Source organism: Canis lupus, chromosome 14 (assembly GCF_048164855.1).
Source record: "Canis lupus baileyi chromosome 14, mCanLup2.hap1, whole genome shotgun sequence".
Lineage (NCBI taxonomy): Eukaryota > Metazoa > Chordata > Mammalia > Carnivora > Canidae > Canis > Canis lupus.
This window is the reverse complement of record NC_132851.1, coordinates 40,754,163-40,773,198: the sequence shown is the minus strand read 5'-3', so window position 1 is coordinate 40,773,198 and position 19,036 is coordinate 40,754,163. Positions and strand designations below refer to the sequence as shown.

Here is a 19,036-nt window from a genome sequence, read left to right as displayed (position 1 = left end):
TGCTTGATAAAAGTAATTAAAAGGATGACTAAATACTGGCTAAAATATACTTGAACAATCAAAGGAAACAAATTAATAACTATTATGTTTTTTAGTCATAGTGTCTTATTGTAAAGGGCTGAATTTGAATTTTTAAAATATGTATGAAATAATACATTTTAAAAGGTTTTAAGATAAATATTAAAATTGGTTTCTATTGCCCCCTTCACCTTCACCTTCAGAAAAGGCATTATTAAGTACTTTATAAAATATCTGCATGGTTCTCAAAAAGCAATGCATTTATTAACATCTTATAAGTATATATATATAAGTATATATATTTTACTCCTAAATCAAGATTTGCCTTTCACCCAACCAAAATGAAAGCTCTTAATAGTTAATGCATTGGTGGAAATTGTTATTGAATTCTTTAAAAACAAAAAAAAAAACTTTATGAAAGAATGCAAGAATGGTTCAACTATGTAAATCATAAAATGTGATATACCATATTAATAAAGTGAAGGATAAAAATAACATGCTCATCTCAATAGATGCAGAAAAAGCATTTGACAAAATTCAACACCTATTCATGATAGAAGTGCTCAACAAATTAGGTACAGAAGAATCTACTTAAACATAATAAGGGCCATATTTGACAAGTTCATAACTAACATAGTATTTACTGGTGAAAGCTCAAAGCCTTTCCTCTAGGATCAGGAACAAGACAAGGGTGCCCACTCTTCCTGCTTCTATTCAGTATAGTAGTGGAAGTCCTAGCCAGAGTTAGGCAAGAAAAAGAAATAAAAGGCATCCAAATAGGAAAGGATGAGGCAAAATTATTTCTGTTTGTAGATGATATGCTCTTATATATACAGAAAACGGTAAAGACTCCACCAAAAAACTGTTAAAACTAATAAATGAATTCAGTAAAGTTGCAGGATACAAAATCAATATACAACATAAAAAAAGAAGAAAACAATCCCGATTACAACAGCATTGAAAAGAATAAGATACTTAGAAATAAATTTAACAAAGGTGAGAGATTTGTATACTGAGAACTAAAACATGGGTGAAGGAATTGAAGAAGACACAAGTAAATAGAAGATAGCTTATGTTCATGGATTATTAAAATGTCCATACTACCCGAAGAAATCTACAGATTCAGTGCAGTCCCTAATAAAATTCCAATGGCATATTCGCAGAAATTTTTAAAAACCCCTAAAATTCATATGGAACTACAGAAGATCCTAAATGGCTAAAGCAATCTCGAGCAAGAAGAGTAAAGCTGGAGACATCATACTTCCTGATTTCAAACTATATTAGCAAAAGCTACAGTAATTGAAACAGTATGGCACTGTCATACAAGCAGGTACATAGATCAATGGAATAGAACAGAGAGCCCAGAAATCAACCTACACTTTTATGGTCAACTTTTTTTTTTTTTTTTTAATGGTCAACTAATTTTTGACCAGAGCACCAAGAACACAGAATGTATAAAGGATTTTTTCCACAAATGGTGTTGGGAAAACTGGATCTCTACATGTGAAAGAATGAATTTGATTCTTACCTGACACCATACACAAAAATCAATGCCTAAATGGGATAAAGACTTAAAACTGTAAAACTCCTAGAAGAAAGCAGGAGAAAAGCTCCTTGGCATTGGTTTCAGCAATGATTTGACACCAAAAGCACAGGCAATAAAAGCAAAAATAAACCAGTGGGATTACCACAAACTAAAAAGGTTATTCAGAGAAAAGGAAACGACAGGATGAAAGGGTAACCTATACAATGGGAAAGATATTTGCAAATCATATATCCAATAAGGAATTCATATCCAAAAATACACAAGGCACTCTTACAACACCATAGCAAAAAAAAAAAAAAAAAAGGCACAAATAATCCAATTAAAATAGTTACATAGTATATGAAAAGATGCTCAACACCTCTATCTCTAATCATCAGGGAAATCAAAACTACTACAATGAGATATCACCTCATACTGTTATTAAGAATGACTTAAGAATTAAGAATGACTGTTATTAAAAAGTCAAAGGTAACAAGTGTCATCAAACGTGGAGAAAAGTGAATTCCTGTACACTCATGGTGGGAATGTAAGTTGCTATAGCCATCGAACAATCAAGAATAAAAAAATAAAAAATAGAACTATCGTATGATCTAGCAATTTCACTTCTGGGTACATATCCAAAGAAAATGAAATCAGGGTCTCGAGGAGCTATCTGCACTCCACATTCACTGCAACCTAAGGTTGATGGATGAACAGATAAAGAAAATGTGATGTTTAAATATTATATTACATGTATAATGAAATATAAGTGTGATGATATATAAATATTAATATTATATACAAATATATCATTCGTGCACGTATAATTTGTATCTATATACGAATAAACGCCTATCTCTTATCTAACTATACACACACACATATACAGACACAGCAGGATATTACTGAGCCATGAGAAAGAAGGAAATTCTGCTATTTGCAACATGGATGAACCTGGAGAGTCTTAGGCTAAGTGAAATAAGCTGACATAGAAAGACAAATATTGCACGATCTCAGTTATATGTGGAGCCCAGTTACCACAGGCTGGGGTGCGGAGGGAAAGGGGACAGAAAGTAGGGTCTGGGGGAGGGGATCGTGGGGAGTTATTGTTTAATGGGTGACGAGTTTTGGTTTTGCAAGATGAAAAGAATTCTGGAGATGATGGTGGTGACAGTTGCACATTATGAAAGTACTTGATACCACTGAAGAGCACACATAAAAATGGGTACGATAGTAAATTTTATGTTATGTGTTGCCATGATACATAAATTGGAATAAAAAAAATTTGCTTCAATAAAAAAATTAGAAAAAAAAACGCTGTAAAAAATAAACAAAAATTATTTGCAAATTTTCTAAGCTTTAAAAAAAAAAGCACTAAGAAACTTTAGGCAACAAGACTTTTGAGCTTCTAAAAGATTTTACAATAGCATCTAGCGGCAAAAATGTGTTTTTTCTTTTGGAGGATGGGGTGATTTTGAACTCATAATTAGATGGGCATTTTCTTTCTTTTTTTAAAGATTTTATTTATTTGAGACAGAGAGTGAGTGTGAGGCTGAGAATGAGCAGGGGAGAGGGAGAAGGAGAAGTAGATGCCTCACTGAGCTGGGAGCCCGACACAGGACTCGATCCCAGGACCCTGGGATCACGACCTGAGCTGAAGGCAGACGCTCAACTGACTGAGCCCCCCAGGCGCCCTGATGCACATTTTCTCATGATGGATTATTATGTATCAATTCTGGAAGAACATAATATTAAATTAAAATATACTTTTAAAAACGGAATAAGCACCATATTATTTGATCAATTCTGTAACTTTTTAATATATTACCAAGCCTGAGTTGAATCCCTTCAAAGAGACTTAATGACTGGAAATAGTTAAAGTCTCTTTTATCATATGTGATACGCACATGGTACACGTGTTTGCGTTCTTACGTAAATGGCTGATGGAAAAGCAGTATTTGAAGATTGACCAGCCTCGCATGACAAAAGAATAAGTTAGATTTTATAATTTAACACACTCCCACACCACACATAGAAATATGAATATGTGGTAGTATTTTTATAATGTCCATATATAAACTACTATCAGAAATACTGATTTTTAGGCTGTGCCCCCAAATTCATTATAGAAAACTATCTGAAGTTGGAAGACAAATTTGCAGATTTAAATATTGGTGAAGAATGCTTTTGAGAACACTAGCGTTTCCGATCACTAGGAACAAAAGAAAGAACTATAAAAACCGGGCCAAGCCTTCCTGCTCCAAAAATGAACAAAGACATGGGCACAGTTATCGCATCTCAGATGCCAAGCCTAAGTCGTGTTCCTCTGGGTACGACCTAAAAAGGGTATATACGCTCCTTCTCGTGATGCGCTGCCGGCGGTAAGATACAGAGCGATTTAGAGACCTTCAAATGCGGAAAGTGTGCCACTTGGAATCCAGGAAATAATTCATGAAGCCCTTTAGACATAATTTATAATGCGCAGGAGACAAAATCCTCCAGCACTCCTTCACTGAGGATTATTTTCCTCGCACATCACATTCCAGTACGAGTTTACTTATGCATGACTAATGGAGCACTTCCATTTCCAAGAATTCTCAGATTTCTGAATTCATTTCTCTCTGGCTTACCACTCAAACACTGAGCTCCCAGACGACCCTATTTACCTTCCCTTAAACACGATGCTTTAGACGTTATGTCCCGTCGTTACCTTTGATACTGCGTTTACCACATGTCAGTGCTGTCGGGGCACCTGACAGGGCTTATCTCACTTGATGCTCACAGCAACTTGGAACGTAGGTATCAATAGGATTCTCTTAATACAGGTGAGGAAACTGAGGCCCAAGGGGCTACGTGGCTTATGTAGGGTCAGTGCTAATAGGCAGAGGCGGTGGGAACCTTGGGCCCAGTGCTAGCAACCTCAGTGCTCCATCGTCTGGGCTCAGACTCACGCCCACCTCTGCATCGTCCCCAGGTGTGTAAAGGTTTTGATTGTTAAGACGAAATATAAGAACCTGAGAATCCCCAAGTTTATTGCTGAAATGATTCAAACTGCCCTTTCCATTCCCTTCCCTTGTCATCCATTCTCCTTCTCATCTGTTTGTTCTGCAGAAGATGAGAACTCCCTGGAATCTCTCAGAACAGGAGGCAATCTGGCCAAGACTCCACTTCCGAGGGCAGCTCGAGACCTGACTGCCCCTAGCCACCACCCCATCTTGGGGCCCTCCACCCAGCCCAGGTTCTGCGGGGTCGGGGGAGCACGCAGCACAGCACCTGGCACTGAGCAGATATGTAATCCGGGTCAGGTGAGCAAATATTCTGTGCATTATTTATGGAATTCACACTCTCAAGCTTACTTTAAACACACAGTAGTCACCCAAGTCAGGTTATTAGCTAGCAAAATATTCAGGGTAAAGGAAGAGAAAAAGCAAGCTATGACACAATTTGAATAACATGAGCCCATTTAATAAATATTTTATATGCACGGAGAGAAAGAGGAGGACACACATTTAAAAAGAAATCTTAGGATCCATTTCCATATGGCCGGAGCCATATGCAGTTTTATTTCCTTTATACTGTTCTGTGTTTTGCAATATGCTTAGACTATGGATGAATCTTGAACAAAGGTGGGGTTGGTGGCGCTGACCCCTCTGCACAGTCAAAAATTCACGTGTAACTTTTGACTCCTCAAAAACTATGCTAATAGCCTATCGATGGCCAGAAGCCTTACCGATAACATAGTCGATTAACACAGTGTTTGTTATATATATTCCATATGTATTTTTTTAAAAGATTTTTAAATTTATTCATTAGAGAGAGAGAGAGAGGAGAGGCAGAGGGAGACGGAAAGGGAGAAGCAGACTCCCCGCCACATGGGGCTCGACCCCAGGACCCCGGGATCATGACCTGAGCCAACAAAGGCAAACGCTTAACCTACTGAGCCCCCCCATACATATTCTTAAAATAAAGTGAGAAAATGTCACTAAGAAAACCATAAGGAAGAGTAAATACATACAGTATATATAGAAACAAATCCACACCTAAGTGGACCCACGCGGTTCAAAGCATGTTGTTCAAGAGTCAACAGAGGATGTAATCAAGGGAAATCCCCCAAAACAGTTTGATTAACTTGTGTCTGGCTATTGCATCTTGAAAGTTTGTTATCTTTGTCCTCACATCACTACTTCAAAGGAAATGAGATCAAAATTGGCAGTTCCAAGCAGTCCCGATGGGCTGGGAAACTGGCCTGGGACAGACTGGCCTTGCTGGAAATGGCACTTTCTGATCTGTACGTTCCTTTGGTTCCAGCTACCGGGAGTGAGGCCTTCCCTTCTCCACCCGGTAACACTGCCTCAAGAATGAAAACAAGTAAATAAGAACAGAGCCCTGGACCCGAGTGAATAAGAATACAGAAAGGTGATGGGGCCTCGGCCCCCAGTCGGCCTCTCCCGGACGGAGAACCGAGATGCAGGCTGGCTCGGGCCCACGGGTGAGCGGTGGCAGCTTCCTGGTCGGAGAGGAACCTGGTGTGGCCACAGGCTCCCCTGGCGTCTGGCTGCTAGGTCTAACCAGGATCTGCCCGCTGGGTTGGCCTAGACCGCCACACGGGAGGAGGAACTGGAAATACGAAGCCGGAGAGCAGGAACGTCCCGAGACCCAGAGCTTGGGTGGTCCCGTTTCCAGGACGGAGTTGGATTGATGGTTTGACCTCTACGGGTTGGAAGAGTTGATACCCAAAATGCTTTCTTCCCTGAGCTTCTCTTCTGTGACTGAGTGATTTCCTGGCTTCAGTCTCGAATAACTTATCTGGATGGAAGCCTGGAAAATCAGTCTATTTATGTCTTGGCACCATGACCCAGGTATCACATATGCCATGCATGTGTTTCCCCGTCCACTTTTATACCTCCGAGTATCTATTTTCACTGGATGAAAGAGGATCTACATGGAGAACCAGACTCCCCATTCCTTAGACTTTTTCTTTTTGCTTAAGTTTTTTTGAACCAACGATGTGAGGCTCCGGTCCAGGTAAGATGGGCTAGTTTGGATTTTTTAAGAAATCGTCTCGGATGTATACTTTTTTTGAAGTCTGTGAATGCTTCTGAACCTCAACATTTTTAACGGCTTTTAATCACACACTCTTACAGTTACTTCTCGACAGAGAAAAAGTTTCTAAAGAAATGCCTGTTGGCATTTGACATCTGAAAGGAATTTGCAGTTGGTCTCAGTCGTAAGGAAAACAGCACCTACTCAAATGCCTTCCCCCCGCTCTCACTGCAAAGTGAAATGTTCTAAGAAAGATCTAATTGTCTCTTTTCCTGGGTTAGACCACGTTAGTAAAGTACTGAATTTTCAAGACGAAGGCTTATGGCTGATATTATCAAGGTTGAAAAAAATTCACCTACTTAATTACTTGGCTTGAGAAAAGCAGGTCAAACAGTCCAAACAGTGACTAGTGAGGTTTGGTCCTGGGTCAATGGGCAAGAATTGCCACAAATTGGATAGGAAGGTGCTGGCCAGCAGGGGGGCTTGCGCAACACCCCCCACCCCCACCCCCACCCCGGGGACCTGCTGGTGAGTGGGAGCTGATCAGCAGGGTCTAGATGGCAGAGGGAAGCCAGAACTGGGCAAGAGGGGGGTGATGGGAGGTCAGGAGCACGGGGGAAGCACCACAGGAGCACCTGCAAGGGCAATCATCTTCTGGAAGGAGCTACTCCCATCTGCACGTTTCCTAGTGAATTCCAGCCGGAAGGACTGACAAGCCGAGCTGGACGGTGACAAGAAATTCATCCCATTTGTCTGAAATTCGCACCTGAGCACGATGGTCATTTTGATGATCTTGGTTTAAGCTAAGAAACGTTACTGAAAAATATACCGTGACTGTCTCCCATCTGTTGTACAACCGTTATTACATATACCGTAAGGGCACCTCTGTCCTTGAGCTGCCTTGACATCCGCCAAGTGCTCTCTGTACACGAATCCTCACACCAACCATCAGATGACGTGCTCGCATTGTCTTTGTCTTTCATATAAACTGAGGCTCAGGTGGGGTTAGATCTCTGACCTACTGCACAGAGTACTCTCGGTATTTTAGGAAAATTTTAGGTACATTTTTAGTACCCACTTACAACTTATTTTGTAACCTGGGATTCCAGGAGTCTGGATTTATGCTATGACATGATTTTCTTATAGGAGCCAATATTTTTAAATGCCTAATTAAAAAAAAAAGTGCTAGGCTTCTGCTGGGAAATATCTCAGGGATAATCAGATGAAGCCGTGGGAGGCAGGATCCCCCTGCTTGTAGCGTGTAGCGTCCCAGTCACCCTCGTCGCCTCTTCACCCTGTGACTCCCTCTTGGGATCGTCTCGTGGATTCCTCATCACCGTTCCTCATCGTCTATGCCTTTGCTCCCACTATTCCCGACATGCTCCATACCAATGGGAATCCCACATCTAAGGCCAAATTTCAAAATCTCTATCCCACACAAAACCCTTCCCATAACCCCAACCTATGATGGTCTTACCTGTTCTTTGCAATCTTACATCCCTCTAGTCTTCTGACCCTGTTATCCAGCACTTTTTAGAAAAAAAGATTTTATTTATTTATTCCTGAGAGACACAGAGAGAGAGGCAGAGACACAGGCAGAGGAAGAAGCAGGCTCCCTGCAGGGAGCCCGATGCGGGACTCGATCCCGGGACCTGAGATCACGCCCTAAGCAAAGGCAGATGCTGAACCACTGAGCCCCCCAGGGCCCCTAACAGGACTAGTTTAATTTCAGATCCATTTCTAAAGTGAGAGAGCAATGGTCCCAAGGGTTTTCAGGGACAAAGGTGAGGCAGAAAGCAACCGAAGAGATGACATAGTGTGAATCACACGACAGTGGTGGCGCTGGCCCCACAGGCTGAGCCTCCAACCTCACCCCATCCCTTCCCACTTGAGCCCGGCGGTCGCCCCTCTCTGTGGCGGCGCCCCACGGTCTGAATGAGCGCTCCTGCCCACGACTGCTGTGCCCTTGGGACAGCTCCAGCTCGCCCTGGACAACTGTGACATTTTCGTGGTGGGTGAGGCTACTCCTCTGTAGAGTGCATCTGTTGGGAATGCAATTTTTGGAAGAAAGACACCATTTAAAGAGAACACTATTCCTTTGACTCCCCACTCTGTGGGGCCAATGAATTAGAAAATGGAACCGAGTCCAAGCTGGTATCAGGCCCCAGGAGGCCCCTGTTTCAAGCTGGTCGCCATACCCTGCCCTGACCAGTCAGGCCCACCGCTTCCCCAGGGATACACCGGCTGTCATGCAGTGAGAAGTGCTTTTCTTGGCGTGCGGTGGAGGAAGTAAAATGGGGAGTAGGTTTACTAGAGAAGAGAGTCCTTTAAAATGATGCTGGAGATAACACATTGGGAATGGAAAACTTCTGGAGTCACGGACTGTGAGTATGGAGACGTTATAATGACGCGCTGACATTTCGTTGTCTAGCAGGCACACGCGGAGCCACCTCCCCAGGAAATACTGCCACGGCCCTGCATCAGTTGACCAAGGGCATTGAGGCCCAGAGGCAGTGCAATGAATGCTTCCTCTTCGAAACCACCAGGGCTTCTTGAGCCAGAAATTACTCCGAACCAGACACTCCTTCCTTCCTTCCTTCCTCCTTCCCTCCCTCCCTCCCTTCCTTTTCTCTTTTCTTTCTTTCTTCCTTCCTTCCTTTCTTTTTCTTTTTTTTTTTTTTAAGATTTTCTTTATTCATGGGACATACACAGAGAGGCATAGACACAGGCAGAGGGAGAAGCAGGCTCCATGCAGGGAGCCCAATGTGGGACCCGATCCTGGGTCTCCAGGATCAGGCCCTGGGCTGAAGGCAGACGCTCAACCGCTGAACCACCCAGGTGCCCCTTTCTTCTTCCTTCTTCCTTCTTCCTCTTCCTCTTTCTCTTCCTCTTCCTCTTCTTCTTTTTCTTCTTTCCTCCTCCTCCTCCTTCTTCTTCTCTTCTTCTTCTTCTTCTTCTTCTTCTCCTCCTCCTCCTCCTCCTCCTCCTCCTCCTCCTCCTCCTTTCTTCTTCTTTAAAAGAGGTCTTTATTTTAGAGAGAGAGCACACATGGGAGGGGCAGAGGGAGCGGGAGAGAGAACCCCCACAGACTCCGCACCGAGTGCAGACCCAGACACGGGGCTCCATCCCACGACCCTGAGATCGGGACCTGAGCCGAAAACCAGGAGCCGGATGCTTGACCGACTGCCCCACTGGGCGCCCCTAAACTACGCAGTTTTTTCAAGTAAGGGGCGTATACAGGAAGAGCCTCCCAGGCTTTTCCATGAGTTTGGACCCACACCTTGACCCCACCTGGATCAGTGGCTCAGGGGAAGGAAGCCCAGCAGGACACCTTCGGATCAGAGCTCTCCTGGTTATACTGTATGAATTTCTGAAGTAACCTGATTCCTTTCAGATCATCTGATTTTGCTCCTCCTCAAACAAGACACTTCGGGGGACAATGCAACAAGTGTGAAATATTTTGGTCCCTCTTTGCTTTGACCTCAGGGTGCTTAACGACTTTTAAAGTGGAAAATGCCTGCCCCTAAAAAGAGAAGACGTTGCTTTTTGGAGAATTTTGCTCCCTGTAAAAATAAAAGAATTACTAATCATCAAGAATGAGTATATTTTTTAAAGGGAGGCTATGCTTCTCTACAAACCAACAAACCCCTTGCTCTTTTTTAGGAGTCTTCTGCTTAATGCCACAGAAAAAGCTGTTTTTTCCCCTAAAGGGTTAAAGACTTAGAGCAAGTTTGGGCTTCATACCGTAATCTCGTCTCTTTAACTTCTGTTGGGAATAAAATCTATTCATCCAAGGGCAGGGTTTCCCCCAAACTCAAACAACAAAATGGTCAGAGGGCAGAACTGGTTAAGAGGTAGAAAGCAGACATGTGCCCGATAGCAGAGCCCTCAGGGTTTGTTCTCATACTCAGTCGGCTGTGCCCGAGTCAGCCCTGTGTCCCTCTATTACATGGCAGGTGTCACGGGACAAGCATGGGACCAAAACATTGCTTTTTCCAAGGAGAATGAGAAAGAGCTGTGCTGGATAGTATGTGCAAAGGGCCTGTGGCCTGACAGAGTCATCAAACCGAGTCATGGAAAGTCCTTATGGAGGGAACTGAAGAAATGCGTATCAATAACTGTGGCAAAAGACAAATAAGAACAGAATTCCTGAGTGTCCCAGAAGAGCAATCCTACCACTGTGATATCAAGTTAATTACAGGTACTTCTAATTTAAAATTAAGAGCGTGTGTTGACTCTACCAGTGAAGTTCCCACGCTAGCAGTGAAACTCAACATTTCGTCTTAGGATAATTTGTTAAGAATTCTTCAGAGATGATAACATTTATGCAAATGAAAAGTGAGATTAAATTCCACAATGAGAGACTCAGCATATGCGTGGATCTCAAAACTGCTTCTGGAGGCCAGTGAATATGTTACCATGGTGAGGAAATTATTTAGGTTTATTCCAGTTTGAAACTCCTCCACAGGACTTGGGCACCATGGGGAAGACCTACGTCCTCCAGCTCCTCTGAGAAAACACATTTTATTCTTCAAAAGACAAACCCCAGAATGAAACCCGGCCATTATCTTACACCGTCTACAAATAAATCCAAAATGGATCAACATATTAACTGTGATACCTAAAACCATAAAATACTTAGAGGAAATCATAGGTTCTTTGACGTTTGTCTCAGTAGTATTCGTTTGGACCAGTCTCCTCAGGCTGGGCTAACAGAAGCTAACCCTGGAAAAACTGGATTATATCAAACTAAAAAGCTCCTGCATGGCCCCGGAAACCATCAACAAAATGAAATGGCAACCTATGGAATGGAAGATGTTTGTAAGTCACTCGTCCGATAACGGGATTAACACCCGAAATATGTAAAGAAGTTACACCTCTTGATATCAAAAAACAAAGTGATTAAAAAAAAAGGCAGAGGACTTGAGTTGTTTTTCCAAAGATAACACCCAGATGGCCAAGAGGCACACGGGAAGATGCTCCACGTCGCTCGTCCTCAAGAAGATGCAAATCAAAACCACGACCAAAAAAAAAAAAAAAAAACCCAAAAAACAAAAAAACCACAACGAGATACCATCTCACTCCTGTCCCGTTGGCTACACCAAGAGGACAAAGAATAAGAGTTGGCAAGGAGGCAGAGAAAAGGGAACCTTGTACACTCTTGGGGGAAATGCAAACGGTGCAGCCACTGTGGGAAACGGTGTGGAGGTTCCTCAAAGAATTAAAAATAGATAAATAAGCTCCTGGTTATACAGCAGGTCACGGGGAGACAGCGTACAGATAGGGACTACAGTCCGTAATATTGTGACGACTTTGTACGGCGATGGTGGTACCCGGACTCACTGCGGGGACCGCTCGCAATGTGGAAGGCTATCCGATCGCTCTGACGTTCCCTTGAAATGAAGAGGATATGGTACGCCAATTACACTGCGCTTAAATGAGGGTAAGAGATAGGAGGATATCTCCGGAGATCAGAAAAATAAGGTCCAGCCCACTGGGGAGTTTAGCTCGCTGGGTCTTCTGACTCAGCCTCAGAAGACAAGTTTCCCTCTGGGTCGGACCTTTCCAGGCTCTGGGGCATAAAACTGTGAAGGTCTCCCCCATCTTCTGCGATCCCGACCCAAACTCCAGCGACGAAGACTGCAGAAATCAGCGTCTAGTGAGAATGAACAAGACTGTGCAGAGTCCAGCCTGCGTCCTAAGACCTGGGTGGGCTGTGTCCGTGGTCGAGAAAGTTTGGGTCTGAGCCACAAAACCAGCAGGACCCGTCCTGAGAGCCCCTGGAAAGCGTGCTCTTCCTGACTGTATTTTACATTCTGAACCAGCAAATATAATAGGATTTTGAGTTTTCTCTTCTGCTGTTCTTGAACCACCCTACGTTTTTCAGCTTGGCCACTCAATAGTTGGGTCCAGTTGCTCTGAATTTAAGGGGCTAAACTAATAAAAAATTTTATTGCTTTTAATCTTGTTTTTTTTTTTATCTTTCTGGATTTATCATTTATTTATTTATTTAGCTAATAAGGTAGATACCCTTTCATACATTTGTCAAGGATGGAAAGCCAGGTCCTTAGGGCACCAGTCATTTTCACACGTATTCACAAGTCTGATGGGGAACAAAGAGGGAGGGAAAAGGTCCTTTAGAGATGGATTTATTTTTCTGTAACACTAGATAACCAAGAATGTGAAGACAAGGAAAAGTCTCTGTTATTCATAAGCTATAATACAACTTCTGTAACACCCCACGGTTCGGGTTGAATTGTGTCTCCCCACAGCACCCCAAATTCATGTGTTGAAGTCCTACCTCCTCGCACTCCTGGGAAGGCGAGGCCTTCCTGGGAGGTAACCTCATTGCAGATATAACGAGTCACGTTAGGTGTGGTCCTAACCCCGACCTCTAGGACTGGAGCAGAGTGGGTCCCTCATCCAGGATAACGCGTGTCCTTACAGAAAGGGGAGGCTTGGGCATGGGCAGGGAACGGGTAGGATTGCGGGTGAAGATGAAGGCAGAGAGCAGGGCGGCGCTTCTACAAGCCAACGACAGCCAGAGATGGGCTAGCAAACCCCCGAAACCAGCAGGGCAGCACCGAGCAGAGTCTCCCTCGCAGCCCACGGAAGGGGCCATCCCGCAAGACACTCACTTTGGGCTCCCGGCCAGCACGACTATGACACAGGTCGTTTCTGATTCCTAACCCACTCAAGGTATGGCACTTTGCTACGGCAGCCTCAGCAAGATGACATACCCATGCGGAGGGAAGAAACGGTGGCTATTCAAGACTGACTTATTTTTAAAAGTAGACTCTTTCACCACGGAATCACCCCAAAAAAAGGAAAAGAAAAGTTCGTTCTTACTCTCAGTTCTTGGGGAACGGAACTGGGCTTCTTTATGTTGATCTCAATGCTATTGTTGTCCTGTTTGAGCTCCACTGGGGACCCGTGCACTCTGGCCACAGCTTCAAACATCTGGGGTTTGGTTAATGAGGGGGCAGGTGCCACCGTGGGACATTCTCTCTCCTTCTCCTTGTCACCGTGAACTGCTTCTCCATTCATGCTGACTTTCCCATCTACCTGTAAGACACACAATGCACAAAAACCATGCTATTTCCCAACGAGATAACACATTTAGGGTCATTGGAAGACATTATCATTTATTAATCATAGTCCAGCAAAGATATGAGGTATTTCATATGCCCCCATCCGTTCTGGAAATCAGGGCTCCCATAAATGACCTTTCTGATGGCCGCTTTAAAGGGTCATAAATCCCCAAATGAATGAGACCATATGACTGGGTGACGGGCACTGAGGGGGGCACTTGATGGGATAAGCACTGGGTGTTATGCTATATGTTGGCAAATTGAACTCCAATAAAAAAATTAAAAAATAAATTAAAAAAATAAATATTTAGACTTTGAAGGAAAAAAAAATAAAAGGTCATAAATCTCAGGCCACTTCACTTTGGATTAAATTTCATGCTCACCTTACTTGGGGTGGGCTCTTATTTTAAAACATAGACTCTGAAATGAATAATACACTACATTAATTAGCACACCATGATAACTGATTTCAAATAAAATAAAATATAATATATAAAAATATATTTATAAAAATATATAAATATATAAAAATATATAAATATAAAAAATACAAAAAAAAATTAAGTGTAGAAAAAAATCAAGGAATCTTAAGTACAGATGCACATCACCTACTTGGATTGCACTACTTCTCCATTTAAATTCTGAATGCTATTCCACGACTTTGAGATTTTTTTTTCTATGAATGAGGTGGAACCCGCATCAGATCAGGAATCTTTTACGGGTTACCCTGCGGTAAGGGGGCAACGGGTACATTTTCACAAGCTAACACGGAGGGCCCCTGGCCCGATGCTACGCTATATCAAAGCCCTATTTCCAGGTAATTTTACAATCCCAATTTTTTCAAGAACGGAAGGCCATACACATTAAAATATCTTTGTTTTGCACCCATGTCTAGGGAAGGTGGGAAAGGCAAGAAAGGAGGAGTCAAGAGGGGGGTCAGCTAGGTCTGGCTTATTGAAAGGCACCCAGAACGCCCCTCTTGGGGTCCGAGGCGAGTACGCAGAGGTCACGCGAGGAGCTCTGCAGTCGGCCCCCCTCGGGTCCCAAACCACATGATCTTCAGGTGTCTCCCTCTGCATGCTCGGGCTCCCCACCCAGCAATTCCCTAACACCTGCATCTCCCGGAGAGCACCGTGGAGGGGATCTCACGGACTGACTCACGTATGGAGTTTACAACGGTGTCAGGCACATTCCGTGCATATAAACATTAGCTATTATAATTACGAGGCGCCCTAAGATCCTCCACAAGGAATCCAGGGAAGGCCAGGTGTTAGGTGTCACTCATTCACCGTGAGCCAGTGGCTCACGTAATCTGTTGCCTGTGATGTGTAAGAAAGAAACTTAAATCACAGCTGAGCTCCCCCCCCCATAAATACAGCTGAAAAAGGACTTTTGCAGAAACGCTATTTACTTGTATTCTGTGTGGTGCACTAGAGGTTGTTTTTTATTTTATTTATTTATTTATTTATTTATTTAGTATTTTGCTTTATTTTTAAAAAATGCTGATACCAAGCTACTAAGAGGATTTCACAACCTGGCGACAGGTAGCAACTGTCACTGTGATAAACGCTGCCTTTAACTCCTCACTTGATCATCCTTTACCCTTAACTGTATCGTCCTGGGAACCTGAGCCCATACTGTCTGTCCCCGCCGCCCCCTGCCCTCCCCACAGGAACACGCACATCCCCCTTAGCTTCTGAGCTGGCCTTACCCTTTGCACGTGGCCATGGCTGGTCAATGGCGGGCTGCGTATGGGGCAATAGCCCCCAACGCCAGTGACGCGTCCACGGCTCGTGGGTGGTCAAGAGCAAACCCCAGCTCTAAAAAGATCTCAGCTGAAGCTCTGCTCCCCCCACCCCACGCGTGTTCCTCCTGAGGCCCTCTTAAGCAGACTTGCCACAACAGTGGGAGGCAAGGTTTCCTCAGGGTCAAAGTCCTGCCTTCAAGTCATCTATCCTGGTTCTTCAGTTTACATGACCACCTTGTACTACTCACATAGAGGACGGGAAGTGGACAGCTGGCTTATCCCAGCAGATGCTGGGGTACCAAGTCAAGTAAAGGTATTCCCGTCCCCGCGCTGGGCCACCTCCGCATCACATGTTCCTTTGTAAACCATCATGGACCACACTGGGTCATGAGCCCGAGACGGAGAGCTGCCGCAGCATAGGTGGGACGTGAGCGCGACGGGGCCACGCTCGTCCCTGTGTGAGCGTGCATGATGAGCAGCTCAGCTTCTCAGGGGGAAAATCCATGTATTTATTCACTAAGAACTTCCTGAGCGCCCACTACGTGCCGGGCACCTAGGCCAGGCTCCCGGGACAGAGCTGGGAAGACACAGCCCCAGCCCTGCAAGGGACCCACATCTTGACTCGGCCCAGACGGTACATCCAGGACACCCTCCTTCTGTTCCATCAAAGCCTAAGGCAAGGATGGTTAAGATCCATCCCGAGTCAGTTAAGCCAGGTTTGGTTCCCTCTGAAATTCAACGGGAAGATCCGTGATGTCACATCATCAACGAGCAGTAGCCAAGCAGACTTTCCTTACAGCCACGTGCCCGTGTCTCCTGCTCATGAATCCCGCCTCTGTGACCCATTAAGAACCCACGTGCTGTGCAGGGACAACGAAAACTAGTTTTTCTTTGTAGTCAAAAGAGTGTAAGCCAAAGAACGGCCTGCTTCCTCGTGATGTGAGGGAAAACACTGGAATCTGAGGAAGTGAGAAGATGCTTGGTTGACACAGGAGGTTCTTTGGTTCCGGGACATTACCTACTCATCGGCAGGAAACAACCTAGTTTTTTTCCCCTTAAAAAAAAATATATTTTTCGAAACCCGTCTCATCTTAGAATCAAGGACATCCCGCGTTCCTATGGGCTCCTTGTGTCGTTCCTTCTGTGCGACTCTAGCATCTTTTCGGACATGATGCCAAATCCTTTAAAAAAGAAGGGGTGGCTGCATATGCCTCTATCTAAACCAAAGGCAATTACGATTTTGTTTTGGGGGAGTTTGCTAGACCTCCACATGGCCGGAGAGCCCCAGGGTTTTACTAAATCAAGGGTAGAGAGACCAGTTATATGGGACTGGAACTAAACCCTGCTCCTATTTGGAGACTTTAACCAAATCCCCCGAGACCCAACCTTCACAATGGGGAACGCTAAACCATTCTGCTTTTGCTTGATAAAAAATAATTGCATCTTCTTGGGGGCAAGATGCTTCTTTTTGTGGATCGATTACCTGGGATTCTTAGGGAGTGCGTCCTACCTTAAAGGTCTTCAGAACGTCTTGAGAGTTTTTGGGCTGGGAGTAAGGCTTGGGTGTCAGCATAGGCACTGCTTTGGGAGGGACAGTCTTGCTTGGAGACCCGCCGCCTGCTGACACGCCGGTATCCAGAACGCTGGTCCGGGCGATGGTGGTCTCCACGGTGGCAGTGAATTTGGGTGGAGGCAGTGACTGTCGCCGCAGGTACTTCATGGGGTTAGGGTCGTTCAGGAAGGGGGTTAAGTTTGGCTCCGTTGAATGGCTTCTTTCCAGAATTTTTGGCATCTCCAAGCGTTCGAGGACAGCCTCGCTGATGGTGAACCTCTCGATGTACTGCTGAAGGATCCCCTCTGCCTCCTCCTGGGACCGCGCGTTCTTATAGGCCTCGTGCAGCTCCCTCTCTCTCCGCTCCCTACAGGATGGACACGGCAGGGGAAGCAACGACACAGTCAACAGTCATAAAATCACAAAGACCTTGGTAGGAGCCAAGGCTGAGCTGAAAGGGGGGACACCCCGGGCCACGTGGGTGTCCAAGCCTTCGCGATAACCACCGTCTTAGAACGAAGCACATCTCGATACTACTGCACGTTTAAAACAACAGAAATGACTCACTTTTCTTGAACGATTTCTCTGTAGGTTTTGATGCTTTTCCTTCGTTCACTCGTCCCATCCTCTCCAGCCAGTAACTTCTCCATTTTCTTCCTCTCTTCCTCTTTCTTGATTAAGTCCTGGGAAGCACTTCTTCTACGGCTCTTCCAACGAGCCAGGTCCTGGGGGCGTGGGGGGGGTCGGGGAGACATGAGATGCTGCTACAGATGCGCAGGCGAGCCTGGGTCCCCCTTCGTGGGCCCAGCGCTTGGCGAGCCGCCCCCACTCAACCCAGCGGAAGTCTGGTGGGAACAGGGACGTCTCGAAGGCAGGAGACATCTGGATGGAGCCCATTCCCCGGGCCAGGGCAGCGCGTCTGTGTAACCATGGTAATATGAGCTAGCATCATAGCTCACTCATAGCCAGCTGCCGGGGTTTAGGGTGCTGCCTCCCGGGGCCCCTGGGAAACCTCATTTCTTCCCATCTATGGCCCGCCGTTGCGGCTGCGCTCGCTGACGACGGAGTGGTTGGGATCGGGCACAGACCCCGCAGAAGGCAGAGGTCATTGTTCCTGTGGGGTCGGGTGGGTGGGGGTGCAGCCGAGTGGGCCCTCCCTGCTTTGGGATCTCGGCACGTTTAACAGCCTATCTGTGCCTCGATTCCCCGATGTCTAAGGTGAGGGTGGCAGTGACGTGGACTCCTGCCAGCCTGCCCGGGGTCACAAGGTGGGGTGCCCACGGGGTGCCAGCCCTACCATTGGTGTTACAGGCTTTAGCTCTTGGACGGTAGGGTCCCCACGGGCTGCTCGGGGGCTCTGTGAGGACCGCGAAGGGCCACGCCTGGTTCGGTCACCGTCCTGGCCCTCCCTGCCCTGGCCCTGGGTCCCGGCACTCTGGCTACGACAGGGCCACTCAGCCCGCAGGACCCCCACCCCCCGTGCAGGCGCAGCCCGGCCTGCAGCCCGCGGTACTCACGTCCTGCCACTTGTCGTCCTCCTCGCGCAGCTGGCTATTTATGAGCTGCAGCTGCTCCTGGCGGGCCCTGCTGTGTGGCTGCACCGCGGCCTCCTCCTCACACCGCATGTCCAGCAGGCTGGAGCTCCTGGGGGGCACGGGGGGCAGCCATGGGCCGGGTCCTGCTGCTCGGCACGCTCCGCCCCAGGGGGACCCCCACCCCCTCCCGCAGCCACTCGGCCTGCAGGGCGGCCGCAGCCAGTGACACGGCCCATGGAACTGAGGGTGCAGGTGCCGGGATGTGTTTGGAAGAGCAGGGAAGGTACTGGGGAGCTCCGGGCTTTTCTCATTGGCAAATGTGTCAGAAAGCGGAGTGAAGACAGAAGGTGCAGGTGGGAGGCTGTGGGCAAGGAGGCTGGCATTCTGCAAAACAGAACTTGCACCCAGGTGGGCGCTCGTGCGTCAAGAGCTGCCTTACATGCTCTGCACACTAACTCAGGCGACCTCTGCACCCTCCAGGCATCACCCGGCCTCCAGGCTCACGCGCCCAGCTGCGTCTTCTGA

The 19,036-nt window shown here is 45.9% G+C and overlaps 1 protein-coding gene across 23 annotated transcripts in view; it reads right to left on the bottom strand.

Annotated features, from left to right (window-relative positions):
• LIMCH1 (LIM and calponin homology domains 1) overlaps positions 1 to 19,036 on the bottom strand; it is a 298,658-nt gene that overhangs the window by 36,743 nt on the left and 242,879 nt on the right. For all 23 annotated transcript variants that reach the window (XM_072775449.1, XM_072775450.1, XM_072775459.1 and 20 more), the window contains 4 exons: positions 18,494 to 18,620; positions 17,544 to 17,701; positions 16,935 to 17,343; positions 13,436 to 13,651 (listed from right to left, as the gene is read on the bottom strand). In XM_072775449.1, coding sequence (XP_072631550.1) covers positions 13,436 to 13,651; positions 16,935 to 17,343; positions 17,544 to 17,701; positions 18,494 to 18,620 — 910 coding nt within the window. The remainder of the gene's footprint in view (positions 1 to 13,435; positions 13,652 to 16,934; positions 17,344 to 17,543; positions 17,702 to 18,493; positions 18,621 to 19,036) is intronic.